This window comes from Lampetra planeri, chromosome 1, assembly GCF_965212315.1.
Source record: "Lampetra planeri chromosome 1, kcLamPlan1.2.h2, whole genome shotgun sequence".
Lineage (NCBI taxonomy): Eukaryota > Metazoa > Chordata > Hyperoartia > Petromyzontiformes > Petromyzontidae > Lampetra > Lampetra planeri.
In genome coordinates, this window is record NC_136107.1 from 12,397,511 (window position 1) to 12,419,064 (window position 21,554).

General features: G+C 42.0%; 2 protein-coding genes across 2 annotated transcripts in view; one reads left to right on the plus strand and one right to left on the minus strand.

Annotated features, from left to right (window-relative positions):
• Positions 1-781, minus strand: part of LOC144717906 (collagen alpha-3(VI) chain-like) — a 59,049-nt gene extending 58,268 nt beyond the window's left edge. Inside the window, 1 exon segment of the mRNA XM_078593707.1 lies at positions 632-781. The gene's annotated coding sequence lies outside the window, so the exon portion shown is untranslated.
• Positions 782-867: 86 nt separating this feature from the next.
• LOC144723276 (collagen alpha-1(VI) chain-like) lies at positions 868-20,486 on the plus strand. Its single transcript, XM_078601884.1, has 36 exons — positions 868-1,011; positions 2,893-3,051; positions 3,548-3,677; positions 4,201-4,401; positions 6,004-6,151; positions 6,922-7,032; positions 7,349-7,369; positions 7,933-7,953; positions 8,079-8,123; positions 8,260-8,313; positions 8,450-8,494; positions 8,634-8,660; positions 9,376-9,402; positions 9,555-9,599; positions 9,714-9,767; positions 9,926-9,988; positions 10,365-10,427; positions 10,698-10,751; positions 10,874-10,909; positions 11,038-11,100; positions 11,481-11,543; positions 12,078-12,140; positions 12,709-12,771; positions 13,193-13,243; positions 13,612-13,647; positions 13,964-14,026; positions 14,196-14,261; positions 14,401-14,436; positions 14,560-14,627; positions 15,304-15,574; positions 16,559-16,656; positions 16,995-17,181; positions 17,886-18,057; positions 18,338-18,367; positions 18,751-18,874; positions 19,130-20,486. The coding sequence occupies exons 2-36, from the start codon at positions 2,925-2,927 to the stop codon at positions 19,632-19,634; spliced, it is 3,231 nt and encodes a 1,076-aa protein (XP_078458010.1). The 5' UTR covers positions 868-1,011; positions 2,893-2,924; the 3' UTR covers positions 19,635-20,486.
• Positions 20,487-21,554: the final 1,068 nt, after the last annotated feature.

The window sequence follows — 21,554 nt, forward strand, 5'->3', positions numbered from 1 at the left end:
CTGCGCGTGATGCTAAGAGCACGGGGCTGCAGGCACCGTCATGGAACACGCGGGTCGAAGCGGGGACGCGACAGGGCCGCTGTGGCACTATTTGGATCCCCAGATGGCATGCATCAATCACCCCCTACTGTGCACACAATGCTCAGGTTTATAGCCAGGCAGTTCATGAAGAGATATCTTCAATTGCTTTACAAATATCGAAAAACGTTAACGGTCATTGTAAAGCTCCAAAATTAAGGTCATTGTAAAGTTTGCCGAACCTGTAGAACATGTGCAACGTCTTGGCCAACATTTATATAAAATACGCATTCACATTAATTTAACCTTTCTTCCCGCATCGAACAATAAAGTCATTGAAATGCAAAAAAATGTGTTCGCCTTTTGTCAGCTCGTGCTCATCAAGTCTTAACGAAGAAGAATTTGCAAATTCACCATCAATCAACAACCGCCTCGCACAAACGCCGCATCAAGGGGCATTGTTTATTTTAAAAATAAATTCCAAATGTTTAGTCAAACCCACGTCATTCCGCGTGTGCGATACCCGCCGGATATATCAATGATGCTCAACGAGCATGGAATACTGACTGCTAAACATGAACAGCAACAATGAGGAGTCAAAGCATAAACTCACTTGAATATGTGCTCGCGTTGAGTCGACGCGGCTGCCGAAGACTGTGACAAGCGGGGGGGAAAGTGCTACTCCGCCGCGCCACACCACATGCACCGTCTCCGCACTGAACCCCCAGCCCACCTAGGCTCTCGGCACGTTTTGAAGGTGAAATGCCGATCGGCTGAGCAACGCTCCGCCCCGCTGTCACTCAGTGCGGACCGACCTATTGCCGAGGACGACGAGAGAGGAGGGATCGTGCCGGGAACGACGCCAGAAGATAGAGCGCAGACGCCCCTCCACCACCTCCTCCTCCCCCCGCCAACCCCGCCCCCCGTCTCGGTCAGCCTCAGCGCAAGATCCCAGACCTGAGGACCCGAAGACCTGACGACCGGCATCTCAAGGTGAGCAGCTCCGTGCGCGCGGCCAGCCTTGCTTCACCATCACACCACACGCGTCCAGCATCATCATCATCACCACCGCCACCACCAGCACCCTAGGCACTTGCTTGCACCCTCTTGCTAATTGAACACTTGCATCCCCTGGGCGCGTTGCGCGTTAACGCATCGGAGAGTCACGGTGCGTTCTTGGACGCGGTGGTCATTTTCGCCGTTGCTCTGTTCGTATTTATCGTTTGACAACTCGATTTATATCTGTGTTAATAATACATCATTGTGAGTACGGTAGCAGTATTATTTCGGTGCATTGTAAGCTTTTGTGCGTTTACGCGCTTGATGATCGCACGCAGCAAGTTTATGCTCACCAACTTTACTCCACGACATTCATGCGCCGCGCCTTCATCGCCTGCTCTGAGATTTTGAGTCCCCTCCGTGGAGGGGTTGTTAGTCCCCTCCGTGGAGGGGTTGTTAGTCCCCTCCGTGGAGGGGTTGTTAGTCCCCTCCGTGGAGGGGTTGTTAGTCCCCTCCGTGGAGGGGTTGTTAGTCCCCTCCGTGGAGGGGTTGGGAGTCCCCTCCGTGGAGCGAAGCTCGTGTGAGCCACTCTCAGCCTTGTCTTGCTTAGCAAACAAGTCCCTGCCGCGGAGCTACAGGATTGAGATGTGAGACAAGTGTATGACGATACTCTCTGGTTCTTTCGGTAAAGTCACGTAGGTAGAAATAAAATGAAACAAATCACGTTTCGATCGCAACACAAGCAATCCTCATCAGGTGGGACACCCACAGCAAGAAAATACCTCTGCATTTGACTTTACCGAAAGAACCAAAGAATATTGATTCCTGCAGTCACGAAAGCTTCAAATCAAGTGTATGACTGTGTCTTTTTGTCTTTGTCGTGCCGGCCTTCATTCGGTGCTCGCTAACAGCACTTGCCCCAACACACTGGTCAGGCTATACGGGGGGTCTTTGTCTTTGTGGTGTTGGCCACCCACCCCCTTCGTATGTCGTGCCGGCCTTCAGTGGTGCTCGCTAACAGCACTTGCCCCAACAGTCTGTTAAGGTTATACGTGGGATATCTGACATCCCGAGTTCGATTCGAGCTCATGACCAACACAAATGACAGCAATTATTTGAACCGCTCATGTCTCTTCAATCTTAAACGAGCACAGTACCTGGTGCGATGCGTAAATATCAGCACTGGGGAGACAAAGGCGGTCGGGCGTGGGTATTTGCCACACCACGCCCTCTCGTGTTGCGTTAGGGTCCATAAACAGAGGTCAGGCTCGCCATGGCAGTCGTTGACAAACTCGGCAGCGTGTTCGCTCCACAGCCATCACCGGGTTACCCTACGCCCCCCCCCCCCTTTGCGCAGGTCTAGTCAGTAGCCTTTGGAGGCGTTGGCTTTTGTTCACATCAATAATGTCCACATCACTGCTGGACACCCGCCGGTAACAGTTCGGTCTTGTTCCGTACAGGTTTTCATATTTGAACCCACTCTGTAGCGGCAGATCATGGTCTGCGTGTGCCACCACCACCAATCGCATCTTTGTAAGAGCGCTATGTACTGCTGATGGTTGCCAGCTGTTGGGTGATGTTGACTCTCGGAAATCTCAAATGGCCGGTGCTTGGGATGCTGGGGTGGCGGTGGGGGTTTGTTCTCTAAACACAGCAGCTTCACCTCCCCCTACATCGTGACGCGTGAGCAGCCCACTGCTGTGTGTGTGTGCAGCTTACCACTGTGTGTGTGTGTAGCTTACCACTGTGTGTGTGTGCAACTTACCACTGTGTGTGTGCAGCTTACCACTGTGTGTGTGTGCAGCATACTGCTGTGTGTGCACGTACGTGCAGCTTACCACTGTGCGTGTGGCTCACTGCTGTGCTCGTGTGCAGATCAACAGCTGTAGGAGCCTCTGCTGCTGATCATGGAGGGGCCAGGACGCGTCTCATCTCTGCCCCGTGCCCTACTCCTCATCTGCCTCCCCCTTCTCGCCTTCTTCCTCCACGACACCGTGGCCCAGACTCGCCCTCGCAGCATTATGCACGTAGAAGGTAAAATACGCTCAACTCACAAAGACATGAATTCCTCCAAAGCGTTACAGTATTCACAATGGTCGTCGTCATTGCATGTATTTACTGAACATATGTGAAAAAGAGCTTTATAGGTCATCGGATTCCGCAGCATAAATACATATCCTGATTCTGTATTGCCTCGATCCAGTTTTGTTATAGATAATTATACGTTGTATATACTGTGTACGTCACGTTGATGACAATAATACATGGTCCACGTATTGAGGTTTCACACGCGCAAATACAATTGATGTGGACTTCAACTTAACAGTAGGATGTCTCGGACTCCAGTCCTCCAATTTAAGAAACGATTGGTGAACAAATGCACGCAATGTTTGCTGTCATTACCTAGACTGAATTGAGGGCACTGGTAAATGTGGATGGAGGATGGACAATGGGCAGTTGTTAATTTTGAGGTTGAGACTCTCTTGCTGTGACACCCACGTCCAATGTGTGTGCCACCAAATGCCTGCAGAATGCCCGGTCGATATCTACTTTGTGCTGGACACGTCCGAGAGTGTGGCGCTGCGAATTAAGCCGTACGAAGCCGTGGTGGACAAGATCAAGGACTTTACCAACATGTTCATTGACAAACTCAACACCAGGTGCATATGCCAGTGTCACATAATATGGTCACGACTCATCATCACATCGTGAAGTCTTATGGAACGGTCTAAAACGCATACTGTAAACCCTCTGGGAAAGTGACTTTTAAGATCTGAGACAATTACTATGGCTCGTGCCCCAAGCATTCATCCTCCAATGAGACAGCTCCTCCTTTTGCAGGCTTTGGGAAAATGCAGATTGGATAGTGAATAATGACACCGTTCAGTTTGCCACTTGATCACACTGCATTGCTGCATTTATTGGGACTCAGGGTCCTGGCGCATAGAGGGCGCTATTTCTTTGTGTATAACGTATAAATGAGGGCACTGGCGTTTTGTGTAAAAAGTGTATGGCTGGCTAATGTGGTTATGCCATGCGCACAAGCTTGTCAGTTGGGTTTTGTCCACATATTGACCCGTCCCTACTGGACATCTGTGGAGAAAAGCTTCATAGCTTATCGGTTTTTTCCTGGATAAATATAGATTCTGATTTTGACACCGCCTTCCTGGTTCCATGTCACAGGTACTTTCCGTGCGATCGGAACTTGACTTGGAATGCTGGAGCGCTACACTACAGTGACGAGGTGAAGTTGGTCAGTTCAATGGTGGAATTGCCATTCAAGAGAGCCGAACTGAAGAAGAACGTGAGTGCCATCCAGTACATTGGCCGTGGCACCCACACCGACTGTGCCATCAAGGAAGCCATCGAGGTGCTGCGGTTGAGGTGCGCTGCAGTTCTTCTCACACTCACGCATCAAAGTGTTCCACATCTAAACTTTAAACTAAACTGATTTTTATTTTACCAGGTAAGGCCCACTGAGCTATATAGTTCTTTTTCAGAAGCCACCTGGCCACAAATGATAGCTCGACGAAGTGGCTCATCACGTGGAAATTTATCGCAGCCTAAATATAGAGGAAAAAAACGGAGGAACCCGAGTAAAATCCACTTGACTTGAGGGGGGGGACATCCAAACTCCAAATATATAGGTGTCAGGGTCAAGTTTGAACCCACGACCTCCTTGCATGCCAGGCAAGATAGTTAATATTTCGCCACCGTGGAGTGATTTTTGTGTATGGCCCTTATCCGGTGGTAGTGTATGACTTAGCCAATGTCTACATTCCTATAGCAGGCCAGATATTTCCTAGAACAACCACTAATGACTTTTCCCACAAAGTGGGACCCCCAAAGTGGTACATGGGAGGAAACCAGAGTGCCGAGAGCAAAGCAAAACATTCGATCGAGCAATCAACATCACGCACAGTCAGGGCTGAAAATCTCAGTAAATGTGTTCTGGTAGACGGGATGGAGTGGGCGTGATGAGTAGCCACACCCAAAGCGAAAGGCATTATGGATGTGGTGGTGTGCCCGGTATGGAAATATCACTGGCCCTGATAGACCTGGTTGAAATAAAGCAATGTATGCACAGTCAAGAGCTTGCCTGCTGTACATCCTTTCACAATTAATGCCACAATGTAGTCCTGAGATGAGTGTCTCACACACAAGATGGTGGCTTTCGTGCACCACTACACTCAGCATGTGATCAATTATAATGACGACTCTGCAGTCACAGAACAAACTTGACAATTTAAAATAAGTTTCACATCCTACAGTAGGATTGAAGCACAGCCTGAAAATAGACTACTATACTATTTTTTTTCATAAAGTTGGCATTTCAAACTAAGCGAAATATAGATATGCACTTCTGATAAAAATTTATTCAGCATGATTCTTGTTGAAGCTCAACAGGTGAATGTGTCAGTGGAACAGGGTTACGTGTGCTGTGAATCCTGGTGTCTTAAAATATCTTCAACATTGTGTAATGTAATTGAGTTTCATTTACATAGCCTTGCTTTCCATAATTTCCAATGCTGTTTGAACCGTTAAAATATCTTACAATAATGCTGTGGTGTAATGGTCAGCATACTGGACTTGGAAAACCAGAGGTCGTCTGTTCAATCTCCTGGCGCAGCAGTTGAAACAATCGACAAGTTTCTTAAATCGCCCCTGTCTCTGTCCAGCGAGAAGTATAAATGGGTACACCACATTTAGTTGACCGGCAGGCCGTATGTAATGCGGTAAGTGTGGGGTACTGACATCTCTTCCAAGACATCTGGCCGGTGTAAAAGAGTCTGCCAAATACCCTCTAGAGGGACTCTCTTTAGAACTCCCTCTTGCAGAGAGTCTTCCGCCAGCTCTAGCGTGGGCAGTTACCATCTTGCAAGGTCACACATTCAGTTTTACTTTTGAAAAAATTGCGCACACAAGCTTCAGTTCTTCGAAAGCACATTGGCGAAGTGGAATACGGTGTGTGCCCCCAAATCGCAGGCGGAGCAACAAGTACATCGTCGTTGTGACAGACGGGCACCCACTAGACGGATACAATGAGCCCTGTGGCGGCCTCACCCACGTGGTGGATAATGCCAAGGGGCTCGACATCAAGTTTTTCGCCGTGGCCGTGACCCCCAAGCACGTGGTGAGTGCAAGGGCAGCTCCTGGGCCATCTGCATTTCCCGTGCTGTTTGGTCGGGAAATTCAGTAAGTTTAGGGGGCTTGGCCAAACAGATGAGAAGATGTAAAGGCAAAGGAAATAGAGTGTACGGTTATCTACTTATTTGCATCTTTATATGTGCGTAGACTGAATTCAGTTCACCGATGATGATATCGGCTGAAATGTGCTCAATCTCATCAGATCTCAGAAACTAAGCAGGATTTGGCCTGGATAGTGCTTGGATGAGTCGCTAACAATGCACAAGCTGGTTGTCATAGGGAGCTACAGCGCTATGTTATGGGAAGCACTGCAGGAAAATCCATTGGAAAACTGTACTTGTATGCTCCCATATGCTTCCCACCTTCACCAATCCATGCTGCTCAGCATGGTTAAATATGGTCAAATAACCCCCACGATTTGCGCAGTGTGCAAAGGCCCTTAATGTAAGTTTGAAACTCTTTCTCACTGTGTCAGTTACACCAGGAAAAGTGTATGGCTGGCTAATGTGGTTATGCTATCAGTGGTTATCACAGCATATATCTCACAACATCGATGTTTCATGGCACCTGTGACTCATAATGTGAATTTATTATCACAACACAGACATATTTTCGATGGTGTTTATTTTGCGACATATGTAAATACGCTCTGTCTCTGACAAACGGCAACATATCCACGTGGAAGCCAGACATCAAATTGTGACTTGGCTTCGATATTAAGTGACGTTGTTTATGTGTGATGTGTGTTCTCTTTAGGAAACTCGCCTAGCTTTGATTGCTTCAGGTCCAGACTACAGGAAAAACTATTCAGCCACTGACAACGACATAGCAAACAACGAAGTCATCACAGACATCTTGGAAACTATCGTAAGTGCGCCTGGATGTCCTCATGGCAGGCCTGCTGAATGCTGATGGGCGATGACCTTGTTTTATTATACACCATTAGCATTTTGAGAGACTTTGAACATGAAATATACATGGTGTTTTAGTTTATTTAGAACCAACTTATGATTGTTTTTCACTCAAATATATTTTTTCAATTGAATGTATTTTAACTGGCCCTGGATATACAATATGTAGTCACACAGGAGATTGAATGTCACTTGTAATACATGGCCGTGTCGAGTACGTGTGTGTGCGAATTGGTGAAATTAAACACTACTTCCCCATTTTCTTTTTGCAGTACAAACAAGTTAAAGACCACGTAAGTATTTTTCGAAAATTGAAAACTACTGATGAACAAACCAATATAGCACGCATGAAGCGTTAACAATAATAATTTCTAATAATAGTGTTTTGAATATTAGTCTTGGACATTGTTACTGTGCTTGTAACACGGTGCAATGTAATGTGGCTGGTGGGGTGTCACTGGCTTGCTGCACAACCAGTGTGTGGTCACATCAGAGACCATCACTGGCATCCCATAGTCATGGGACTTGGGAGAGCTCTGTCCAGTAGAGATGTCCATTCACGTGACACGAGGCTGTGTGGGATTCTGTTTACAAACATTTGTTACAGCAGTTGGGATGATTAGACTCAACATCTAAACAATTATAGGAAAGAAAAGATATCACCAAGAAGATGATTCTCCAACTTTCGTAATTTCACCTCCGGACGTTTCAACAGCCAATCCTGAGACCTTTATATCTTGCCAGCACATTTTAATTCCTTCTGGTCTGTTTGTATCAATTGCTCACACTGCTGGCATCACGAATCCCAAGTAGTTTGTTGGCAAAACTAACTTGTGTTTTTTTTCTTCTCTTTAAGTGTTGCACCTTCGAATGTGATGTAAGTACCTGAGGTTTTGAAATACTTAAAAAAAGCATCCATAAACACAAACACAAGTTCACTAAAAGTCTTCAAGGTGTGCAATACAAAGGCAAGTGAGCATTGCTCTTCTCGTTCATTGACAGGCACCCCGTGGAATCTCTGGAACCGCAGGTGACAAAGGTGACCCTGTAAGTACTACAACACTCACAAGTCACGTGTATTGCACCATCTGCACTAGTATCAGTGCATTATAGGCACAGTTGATACAGCATTGGTAGCGCGCATGATGGCTAACAGGCAGATGCTTTCACTGTTCCTCTCCAGGGCTCAGGCGGGAAGAGAGGACCGCCTGGTCGAGCAGGCTCCGATGGCCTCCCGGTAGAGTTGACATCAGCACCCATGGCACATTCCTACAGTCGCCACTCTTGTTTCTCGCTGTTACTCACGATGTTGACAGTATACACATCGATAATGTAGATGGAAATGAGTTGTTACTAACGGATATGTTTCACAGGGTTCGGCTGGTGACATCGGGCCTCCAGGCCATCCGGGTGAGAAGGTACGATGACATTAATTGACCCTTTTTCATGTCGTTCATTTTGATTTGCACAAAAAAATAAGTGTGTTATTGTGTAAGCGCGTTAATTTTACTTCAAGGCATCATGCATACCGTTGAATCTTTGTTTTGTTTTTTATAGGGTGACCGTGGGCTTATTGGAGATAAGGTAACAATCCAGTCACACAAATGAGCCCTGTTAAATAAAGATGCTTTGCATAATACAGTACTTGTATATACCAATGTAAACTAATTGTATAATTGCTTCATTAACAGAATATTTTGTAGTATTTAAGCACGATATAAGTATAATAATGCTATAAAATACATGCAAAAATATACTTATATTTTGCAAAGTTGAATTTGGTCATTTAATTGCTGTGCTGTGAAAGTAAAAATTGAATTTGCATTTCGCAAAATCATTTGATGTGGAGTTGTAATAGTTAAAAGCCCGTACGTACACAGATACAAATCAAAGAAGCTAAATATTCAAAGTAATGAAAAATTCCTCTGGGTCAAGAAACTACATTTTGTAAATGTCAGGGAAATCATGAGTACGGTCATTGTGCTGATAGACCATGGTGGTATACCCAAAACGCGAAGCAGTAAGTGTACATGTTAATTGTACCATACAGTTTTAAAAGTTATTTCCCATCTTAAAGATGTTACATTTCTCTGGGTGACTCATACAGCTCCGTTATGGATCTATGTGTTCAATTGTGTATCTTTTTACTAACTTGAGACATACAGGCGAGTCCATCCACTAGTAAGGCAAACGACTAAAACTAATGACACCTGCTTAGAACACGTGAAATTGAGCGGGTTTTTGATTAACGTGCTATCTTGTGCTTTTTTGATGTCTGCCATCATCTCCCGTTTACCAGGGTGGAAGAGGAGGACAAGGCCATAAGGTTTGACACACGCACCTCAGATCTTTCTTAATGGTGTAATATTTTTGAAATGTCACACTTCATAGTTACTATAATTTGTTTACTACCCTTATATTTCACCATACTTTCATCCACCGACTGTATTCTGACCTGTTCTTATTTTTGCTACCCAGGGAGACAAGGGTTTGCCTGGGATAGACGGAAAGGACGGACTGAAGGTAATATACATTTACAATGCAGAACCATGGTCATCTCTTGTCCACTGCATCCTGCACCATTACAGCCTGTGACTAGCTCGTTTAACCCAGACCTGTCTTCGCTGTTTCTTGCAGGGTGATCATGGATACCACGGGATTCCGGGCTGTGTTGGAGACCCAGGCAGTGATGTATGTGTCTTAATTCAAACACAATCACAGCAGATGTACTATAGACAAACGTGTTCGGTATGAACGTCAAAAGGTTGTTGGAAGTAGCTATTGTTGATGCTAATAGGACAAGACCATAACACAAGGCTTGTGTTCACAGTAAGCCTGTGCCATTACAGGGAGAACATGGAGAACCGGGTCCCAAGGGAGATGCTGGATTGTTTGGCAAGAAAGGCCAAAAGGTAACATTTAAGTACATTTACACATTTGTGATCATTAATCCTTAATACCTGGGTCTATCCCAGGACCTGCTGACGAACGTTCGCCACGTTGTGTGGTCTTCCAATTGCACCTACCTGGCACAAGCTCCATAATTACATCGCCGAAAGTTTATGATGATTGAATACATTTTTAGTGTGTGTGCGTAAAACATATAAACAGGTCCAAAATGGCAGACATGCAGGTTTGTCGTGTTCAGGTGTTTCTTATCTTATCTTGGATTTTTTTAATAGCTGGATTCATGTGCTGTGATAGCGCCTATTGGGGGCACATATTCTTGTGCTTTCTTCCCAGTGCTTTACTTGACTGAGATGAATCTCGTGGTATTTCCCTGTGCAGGGTAACAATGGTGACGAAGGTACTCCAGGCCCTCCCGGTATAATGGGTACTGCAGGCCCTAAGGTATGGCAGAGAGGAGATACACTGCAGCCTTGAACATTGTAACATGATTCGTTATTAGCACAGCAAAAACGTGTGTGTTACACAATGCAAAAATGTGCCTCCTCAAGAATTATCGCTCATATTATATCGGTAATAATATCAAGTTATTGCTGGATCATATACATTTGCTAAATATACAACTGTGTAAACCCATCCATCATTACTTAAATATGTTTTTTTTACTGCCGTGTATGCAAAATACTGTATTAACTTTTACATTATCTTTTTTAGGGCGATCGTGGTCGCAATGGGCTAAACGGAGTAAAAGGAGAGAGGGGTGATGAAGTATGTATAACCTCTTGTGCACATGAGTGTTGCAGATGTTTCTAATTTATGTATTATAATCTATGTCACAATTGAATATTCAATAACATTTATCCTGGTGATTGTGTGATTTGTCTTTGTAGGGAGACTTTGGAGGTCCAGGAATACCTGGATTAATAGTAAGAATATTTTATTAAAATATATGCGAAGTGAGAGGGGTGTGTTGTTTCTTGACGATGCCATTGTCTTCTTTGCTGTCTCTGTAAGGGCATTCTTACATTGGAATATTCTTGTGCATGTCTGCTAGGGCTCCAAAGGCGACCCAGGAATGATTGGGCCTCCGGGCAATCGTGGAAGCAAAGGTGACAAGGTGAATTCTCAACGTACTCACATACTCGTTATCAGAGTTAATCTCACCAGACATCAGCTGGTGTTTCTCACAATTAATGGAGGCCCAAGGACAAACGTGGAGGATGGAAATTTGACAATGTAAACTCCAATACAATATTGCATATAAATGTTACACAAACCTATTTAGAAATGCGGTAAACATTTCAGAGGTGCTGTTATTTAAATGTTAACATGCCTTTTTACAATAGCCTACTATGTGTATGCCATACACACGTGACATATATATTTTTTCAATGAAAAGATGTGTTTACCAAAATTGCTTGCGAATATGTAAACTTACCCTTTCCCCTCGATGTTGCAGATTACTTCCCCTGATTATATATTATTATTTTTTTGCAGGGAGTAAATGGCGCGATTGGTCCAGATGGACATGAGGGTTTTTCAGGCGACGTTGGCAAACAGGTACCATTAGACTCAGGCACCACATGGATATCCCAGAGAAATGTTTGAAGGGGTCACCAACCTAAAGAGGTGATGCAACATTACATGCTGAGAAATGCTCGAGAGGCTTCATGGTTTCATTTGGCTTCAATGGGTTTATGCTGGTATTGCTTCATTCGTATACTTGGATGAGTCAATATGAGGCCTCTAATGGTGGACAGCAAGGCAGCACTAGGCCATTTCTGTACCCCGATGCTGCAAGTATAACATATTTCAGATGTATTGGTTGAATAATAGAGAAGCAAGCCAATCACAGTGCCAGAATCTTCAGACCACATTGCTTACACTGGATTGACATGGAGGAACCCAAAGAATAAGGGATATCTTGCCTCTTTAATTGCATGCATTACAATATCCTTTCGTAATTTATACTGATTAATTGATATTAATTCCAAAATGTAAATGTATGGGTACATTAGAGTGAATTTTTACATATTGTGCATTTGCTTGTAGTCTTGTGGACCTAACACCTCTTCCCTCTCGTCTCCTGCGCAGGGTGCCAAAGGTAGGGCAGGTGCCAAAGGTCATAAAGGCGAACCGGGCATCCCCGGGGAAGAGGTGTGCCCTCTATATTGCTAAAATAATACTGTGTGTGTAAACTTAAACACGTGTCATGTGCTGCTCAGATTTCTTATGAGTTTACAGAGTAAAAGGCGACCATACTTACTATTTTGCTGATGGAATACAGGCATGGATTCACGAACGTATTGAAATATTAATTGCAAAATTTAAAAGGTGTTTCTGAGCAACATATTCTGAAGTATTTGTTTTATCTGAATGTTTTGCTGCTGGTACTAGTAGCAACAAACTTCAGAAAAAAATATATCCAGCATACAACATAACTGCCCTTGCTATATAGTAAGTGGAAAACTATGCCGTACAGTATAATGTACATATGAGCCAGCTGGCGGGCCTCACAAAAGCGAAAATGGAAAACTGCTAAACTACTGCACTGGTAAATGGCTCCGTGAAATGTTGGGTTTTGCAGCAACTCTTGAGGCAGTAAATCAGATGCTATGATAGGACATTGTAATGTGAGTGTATGTGTGTGTAAAGAATGTATGGGTTAATTGTTTCCTTCCATAGCCCAAGCTAACATATCCATACTGGTTGTCGGTCGTTTTAGGGTTCTGATGGACCAAAAGGAGTACCAGGGCCCATTGGAGAGCAGGGCCCTGTAGGAATGAGGGTAAGGTGGCAATTTACAACACTACCACTCATCCTCCATTGGCCATAATTCATTGCATGTATGTTCGAGCATTGTGTCATTGCACTCACCAATTCAACCCTCATCACTGATAATGCCAGTATTTTTAAGCATAAGTCTCTGGACAACATCTGACCTTAATTTCTGCACGACATAAAAGTTTGAATTAACAATACACCTCCCAAAAATGCACTTCGAGGATTAACAGGTTCAACCCGGACTGCACTATAATCGTCATGCTTGGACATGTGGACATGTTTTGACTACATATATATTTAAATTACTGCTGACAACATTGATTGATGTGTATGCAATATTTTAATGATGTGGCATGTTGCTGGAATGTAATAGTGTATATCAAATTATGCTGCTGATGTTCAAACTGTGGGTGTTGCACTCCTAGGGTGAAGATGGCACTCCTGCAGAGGGCATTAAGGGACAGCAAGGGTTCCCTGTGAGTTACTCCCTTCCCTTTGTTCAGCGGTTACTGCATTTTTGAGGCAGTATTATTATTTATTATGTGCATTCACCTTTGGAATGTTAGTTTATATATTGCAAATGTTGTGCGAATGCTGTGTTTAAGATAAAATAACTGTGCTCTATTAATTGAGTTGACCTTGGTTTGGGTGTGCTATGTGTCTTGTGAAGTGCAACATTTTTTCTTTATTTTATTTCTGTTTTCTTGTACAGTGTTGTGAGATGTAGTTTTGCATGACCGACTTGATATGAAATGTATTATTTAATTTTCATGAAGGCAATAAAAGGGAGAAACTATGCATTATCAGCTTCGGTGATCTCCATGCTGTTCATTTCTATCCCCAGGGAACTTCAGGGCAGAGAGGGCCTTCGGGTGACAGAGTGAGAATTCCAGCAGCCACAAGCACTGCCTATGAAATCTCATGTTTTAACATTTATCTTTGTACACATATTTGGGGAATGAAATAATTGTTATCAAAATACTTATTAGTATATATTTTTCCAATCTGTGCACAAAGACATCGAGATATGCATACTGTATAACGGAATTTTTTTAGTTTTTGTTGTTTATTACATTTTCAGAGGAGTAAATCGAGCAGTTCATGAGCACTGCGTGCTGTGATTGCCCTGTGGAAGAGATAGTATATATAATATTCGGAAAGAGCAACTCCATAAATGTCGTTTTCCCCCTGTACAGGGTCCTAAAGGGTTCCCTGGATTAAAGGGAGACAGAGGAGAATTTGGAGATGCTGGTGAAGATGTGAGTTTGGTGCAAACCCCAATATACTCTTTTATATTATTTAATCGTCGTAATAACGCTCTAAACATGTAACTGCTAAACAGTGTGCATGATAGTGACTTTAGTTGCAATACGTGTTTACCAAAGTTTTTATTGCCTAAATGAACAAATGTGAAATCTTTCCTTGCAGCAAAACATAAATGGCAAGGCAGGCCCTAAAGGACCAAAGGGATATCCCGGGCCGCCTGGTGACATAGTGAGATGCCACCTATTGTTACCATTTCTCTTCGTGTTTACATTCACATTGTGTTTATAAAAGTAGAATACAATAGCATCGTTCGAACATTGACCATTGCCTCATGCACTGACAAAAATGATTGAATTTATCTTCCCAGGGTCCACCAGGCAGTCCAGGAAAACCTGCAATCGATGTGCGTAATTTCCAGTAATCCCTACCACGTGCACGTTATAATTGCATAGTACAGTTATGTGATGCATAATCATAGAGTAGCTTCGAATATCCCTTGAAAGAATACCATTTTTTGTCGTTGCAGGAATGCGAGATGCTGGATATAATTCGCCGCATGTGTTGTAAGTATAGTCCGATGATTATGAGAACATTGTCATAATTAACTGTGAAGAAAAAGAACACTTCATATGTTCCTGCACTCTGCATGTTAAGGAAAACTGCTCATCCGTTTGAAATAAACACTTGCAAACACAAATATGTATGAGAATTGTTCTGAGAAAATTATTGTAAACCACAAGAGCTCAGACATCAATTAAATGCTTCCTTGTGATTGCACACTTGGCTACATAATGAGCATGTGGGTATGGTTGAAAAACTCAAAAGGAATTTCCATTGAGAACTCAAGCAAAACATAATGTTTTGTATGAATTGACATGTTTGTGTCTTGGATGATATAACCCTCATTTAAATTGTATACAGAAGAAAACTTGTGGTGTAAAGGGTACATCACTTGTGATACAATTTTCCATAAATGGACAAAATATGTTAACTTCACAAAAACAAAGTCTAGACAAACAACTCTTGGCCTTTATATGCTGAAAATAAGAGCCACATGGTAGCTTAAAATACATCTGAATTGTGCAAGGAAGTGACTAATTATACATTCTCTTTTTTGTCTCTCCTGTATTCCCCTCCAGCCTGCTGTGGTAAGCAATATGCTTTTTTTATATTCCTTGAATCGATTTATTTATGGATTACATAACACATCTTCTTGGTTCCAAGAAGATGAATCCCTGCAGTCACGAAAGCTTTAAATTGATACATAACACATCTTTATTGCAACATCTAGTTTAGTGGATAGAATGTTTCATATTCTCGATACTGTCATTGAAAATTATGCACATTCGAGCTCAATGGGCTTTATTTCAATGTATCATTGTGATGTGTGTGTGTGCCCAATGTCAGAGTGCAAGTGTGGGCCTGTGGAATTGATCTTTGTGCTGGACAGCTCCGAGAGTATTGGAACGGAGAGCTTCACCATATCTAAGGAGTTCATCATCCAAGTTCTCAACCGAGTGGTCGACAATGACAATATAAAGGTACGTCTTCTAAGGAGGCAAATCCACAGACATGAACCAAAACATTTATTACGTTGAACTTCGTTTGCACTGTACGTAGCCAACCGTGCTAATCGGAGGTGCGGGCAAGGATAACAATCTGAAAAAAAAGAAACATGTTCTTAAGAAATACGTTTTCAAACATGTTTAGTCGTCAACTTTAAATAAACCAGTTACAAGGCCACTGAGTCCAATCGTCTATCTTGCTAGGATGACTTGAATCAGAATATAATAATACAGTCAAAAGAGCAGTAAATATACAGTGCACATATCAGCATTGTGAAACAGCAGTCAAGACAACATCACAAAACACAATGACACATTCAACTAACAGGAGAGTAACAGTAGAGTAAAATGTCACGCATAGTAGATCGTGACCAATATTATGATGCATAATTGATAGTTGGGTCAGATTGCGTTTGTAAAATGTGTGGCATACACCCTACTCCACCCGACATAGCTATTTGGAAAGTTGTCGCGTGATGAACAACGTGCCGTCGCATGATGAACAACGTGCCAATTTTGTACTGCTTCAGCACATTGAACAGTTGCAGGTAATAAATTGGCACGTATGTTCACGCTACAACTTTTATTCATTGGATGTGTGGAATGGAGGATTATATGACACACTTTTAAAATGTTTATTGAGATCTATATTTCTCAGGTAAGACTATGCATGTATTAAATTAAATTACTGTAATGTGCAATGACACTTATTTATAACCTTCCCACTGGCTGTAATTGAGAGTAAACAGACTTAGTTTACAGTACCCAGCTAAAACAAAAAGTCAAACATGGTGCACATGTGAACTTGTTTTACACGATATTGTAAATTTTTGGTATTATGCGATGATATCCTGCATTTCAAGAGTTTATATTTAAACCTGATGGAATGTCACAATCTGTAGTCACCCCTTTTTAGAAAAAGCACCTGTGCACTCTCCTGAACAACGTCTTGATCCTCAGGAATCCAACATAATGGTGGTGCAGTACAGTCACGAAAAAACCGAGGAAATGATCAACTTCAAAGATTCCTCCATCAAGTCCCTAATGGATTTTAAACGGTAACAAATATTTGTCTTTAATGTTTAACTTATTTATAATTCATTATCAGTCGGCCCTTTTTAAAGGTATTTGTTGTTTGCTACCTCTCGCTGGCTGCGGACTCTCGTAGACACTTGCCTCTCTCAAACCTCACTCGAATGCCACATTTACCAATCGTCTTATGTCACCTTGTACTCACTTTTGCACCAAAGGCACCCATTACGATTTTGAAATGCATTTTTATCCTCATTTTAGTTGTTGGGTCATTTCTTCATACATTTGGTCGACTTCTTCATCACCTTGGCTCATCATGCTGTTGATAAATGGCAAATAACGCTCCTGTCGTTTTTATTTGCAGGGCTATCAAGAATCTCAACTGGATCGCTGGAGGGACGTACACAGGACACGCACTCGATTTCACGAAGAAACTTCTGGAGAAGACGCAGAACCCCAACCGCGTGGCCATTGTGTTGACGGATGGGCGCAACGATGATAAAAGGGATGTCAAGTCCCTCAAGTCACTCTGCAATCTGCCTGGCATACGTGTAAGTTCGCATATGTGTAAGTTCACATATGTGTAAGTTCACGGGACCAAATGTTCACATATGCGAACTTACAAGTTCACATACGTGTAAGTTCACATGTCCAAATGTTCACAAACGTCTAAGTTCATATATGTCCAAATGTTCACAAACGTGTAAGTTCAATGTCCAAATGATGGCTAACATTCATTTCACCGTAATTACACAATGGGACTGATTACATTGTGAGTTTTTTTTAATGCTGCTTGGAGTCTAAATCTTTTGTAGTCATTTTGTTATTACTTTAGTATAAATACATGTAAATTTTGATTCATATGTTGTTTTTTTCTGACTTTATGTGAACGAAAAGAATTCACCCATTTTCTCATTGAAAATAGGTAAATTTAAAAATATCACTGTCCTGGTCACCAAAGCAAAGTTTGTGGAGAATAATAGGCATTTTATATACTTTTAGGCATAAGCAATTACGAAATAGCACTTACTACCCAAGAATAAAAATTGTGTTGCATAGTGTTGCCATTTTACGTATCATGGAAACCTTCTGTATAAGCATACGTAAACTTTCGAATACCAAACAATACCACGTGAAAATGTGTGCTCATCAGGTTCATTATCCTGTGCTGAAATTCCTTGACTACAGCACTGACGTTGCATAAGTGTTGACATAGTCTCACAGTGTTCTTCGGATTTTGATATTTACATTTCAGGTTAGAGGTGTGGGAGTGGGAGATGCCTTTAAACGGGGGCCAAGGGCAGAAGGCATCACAGATATTGAGTGCAATGCCAAAGCGACTTCCGACTCCGTCTTGGCCGTTGCCTCCTACGCTGAGCTTCTGGACGATTCCTTCCTGGAGAACGTCACCAATGTCATCTGCAAAGGTCTTCACAGCCAATGGTTGCCTTGTCTCATACACTTTACGTTTCTTAGACATCTTCATGTTATGCGTGTATAGTTTAACAAATTATTAAGTGAATTATGATTTAACAACAAAAACTTGGACAGATGCCATGTAATGAGTAAGGTGATGGACTAGGTTTCTGTGAAAAAATTAAGTTGCTTGGAATTATGAACAATTGCTGCCCAATGCATAAAACTAAATTATTTTTACGACTTAATTGCAAATGTTGAGTTTAAGTTTGTTTTTTTGTTTTCTTTCAGATCGGAAGTGTCCAGATTTTACTTGTCCTGGTAAGATATGTCATTAGTATCCAAGATTATGGTCCTGTAAATGTTAAATGACCAATAATTTTACAGGTTCTGTATTGTGTGTACCTGCGCATCGTTATATTTTAAATCTATCATCATTCAACAACAATACGTGTAGTATATATAAAACATATAATTTACGATTTAAGTTATTCATTCATCGATGTATGCTTTCATCGTAAATTGCTTTGGAATCTCTATGAAGAAATATTTAAGGCATTTTAAACATACTTTATATGTAACTCTTTGGAACTGGTATGAAGATTTGTTTAATTTTATTTTTGTCACAGCAAGCATAACAATGTACAGGATTTGACAGGCCATTGTTTTCTTTCCCTGCTGCTGTATTACTTTTGTCTGTGTAGCTGGCTTCACCGTGCCAACAGACCTCATGATGTTGCTGGACAGCTCTGCTAGCATTGGCGAAAATAACTTCAAAAGCGTCAAGTTGGTGGTGGAGAAAGTGGCCAAGCGATTACTCGTGCCAAAGTATGTTCCCTAGCAGGGTTCTCAAAACTACTAGAGTATTTCTTTATCAAAATCATCATGGATCTTTGTGCAAGGATAGCGAGAGTTTTTTGATTAAAATAATCATGATAACATGTCTTAAGTCCTTGTTCTTTCACGTGGAATATATATTTTAAGTAAATGATAATGAAACGACTGTTTATAATGACGAATCTGCTGTTGCTACTGCTGCTGTTGTTGCTGTTGCTGATGATCATCATGCTAATATGCTTACAGGGACAGGAGTGCCAGAAGTACGACTCGCGTAGGAGTCATTCAGTTCAGCAACACCAAACAACAGGAGGTTGTAAGTGATTTCGACACCAACGCCACGCTGGTGGCACAAAGGATCCATGAAAAAACATTCTTGGGAAGCACCACAGATTTGCCGGATGCACTGCGCTTCACGGCCAACTACATAAACAGCAAGGCCGAGCCTGTGGCCAAGGCCAAGCGGCAATTGCTCATATTCACAGATGGCCACGTGCAAGACAGCAAGCAGAGTGCTCTGGTAGCCCAAATTAAAGAATTGATGAAAGCTAAAGTCAACATTCATATCGTGTCCATGGGAGAGAATGTGAATGAGAAGGTGCTCTCCATACTCGTGACGGGAGAGGTGAACACAAAGAAAATGGATGTCATGCAGGAGAAGGTCATCCCCATCGTGGACTACGATGTCCTCAGCAATGACATATCCTACCAGAAGATCGCTCACAGGATTTCCAAAAATCCCACAGCCTAGTAGCTTCCTCAGTGTATGCATTTCCAGAGTTAAAACTAATGCATCATGCACATTGCTAAATTAACAAAGACGTGAGCTCAGTTAAGATTTGATCACCTCTGAAAAACTGAGCATTGTCCTGCGACTCTCATGAATTGTGAAAAAATATAGACTGTGCATTTAAAGTTTAGGGAGCGTACATTTGATATCACAAAGGGGTGAAAGCAGAATTTTTAAAATTAAGTTTTATCGTGCCATTTCTTTTCCCATTTTTTATATGATCAAAGCTGTTTCCTATTATGTAATCAGTTTGGAATTGCAGAACAAGTTACGTTTTAAAAAGTTAATTGGGAGAAATTTTTAACATCTGTGTAGTAGTTTATATTAGTTTTTTTATAAAGTGAGTTTGATATATAGACCAGGAGCTGGGATAAAATAACTAATTAAATAGTGCAACCTTGTAGAATCGCATGAAAAACAACAAAAGCAGATGGAAAATACACCACAAGTTTACATTTAATTGTCATTTAAAATGTGCTGATTATTTTATCATACATATTGCAAGTAATCATTGATATTTTGTTTAACACACTACATGAACACAAGTTTTATCTTTACTATTTTTGACATTGATTATAGACCTTCCTATTTCACTATTTCACATCTATAACATTTTTCTGAGCTCTGCTTTAGCATTGCAATTAATACTGAAATTTTTACTTTTCATTCACTGATGGTTATCCTCTCGTGTTATCACAGTTCATCGAAGTATAAACTGAGCACTGTCAAGTGTATCGTATACTGTTCGTGGTTTAAACTTTGGATCGTTATTTGTATTCATCGCCTATAAAAACAATAAAATGGTGCTAAAGTGAAGAACGAGTTTGAGGTTGTCTTTTCTATCTGAACAGTTAAAAGCTATCAATCCACTGCTGGATGAAAGCTTTCCCATACCGTGTCAGTCATGGGGATTGTTTGACCGTATTTCACCACACTAGTCAGTGTGGTTTGGTGAAGAGGGACCCAAGGACCATGGCTGGGAAACAAACTAAGGTCTCCTGGTTCATAACATAGTACAAAAATCACTGCTCTATCACTCCACCCATAAAATGGGTATCTTCTAACAGGCTAACAAGGAAGAACAATGTATATGCCTGTATTATCCATTATAGAGGTTTTTTTGTGTTAGATCTCGTAAATAGAAATGTGTCGTTAAATCTGCCACCACCCGACAGACAATTATTAAGATTTGTTACGTAAATAATACATGCCAATTCGTTACTCGTACAGCACACCGGTGTGTTTGAGAGTAAACCCACAACATTTACAATTCGAGTACTACGTTTTGCCAGTAATTACAACTCACATCATCTGGCGACAGCCAGATTTGTGGAGACATCCTCCGGTTTCATCTCCATATATATATAAAAGGCAGTTGTGAATATGTGTGTCTGTTCAAAATGTTTAGCGTACTTCCCGACATGCAACAAACTGGAAATTTGCCATGTGGGAACTTTCCAGACTGTACACCATGCAAAAATAAAAATAAACACACTTTTGTTTTTTTTTGGGGGGGGGGGGATCTCAATAATGCATAATTTTTTTGCACGGCAAATGAGCTGTGACGTCAAATCTGTCAAGTGACCCGCGCATGTGGAAGCGTAACGCATTGTAGCGTAGCGGTTAGCGCGCTGCGCTACGAACCTCGCCACCCGAGTTCGATTCCCGTTCACGGCCACCACCGGTGACGATTATTTCAACCATTCCTGGGCCTCTCCTAGGTCGACTCAAACGAGTAACTGGTGTGTGTGTGTGAACATCGCCACTGGGGAGACAAAGGCGGCCGGGCGTGGTGAATCCAAATCCCGGGTAGTACATCTAGTTCTTAAATAAAGGAATAAATGTAATGTCATCACTTGTAAAGATGTACGTATTACCAAA

Coding starts and splice junctions, on each gene's coding strand:
- LOC144723276 (XM_078601884.1), top strand. CDS start 2,925: ATGGAGGGGCCAGGACGCGTCTCATCTCTGCCCCGTGCCCTACTCCTC. Junction 8,314..8,449: donor CAGGCTCCGATGGCCTCCCG/GTAGAGTTGACA, acceptor TATGTTTCACAG/GGTTCGGCTGGTGACATCGG. Junction 12,141..12,708: donor CGGGCATCCCCGGGGAAGAG/GTGTGCCCTCTA, acceptor CGGTCGTTTTAG/GGTTCTGATGGACCAAAAGG.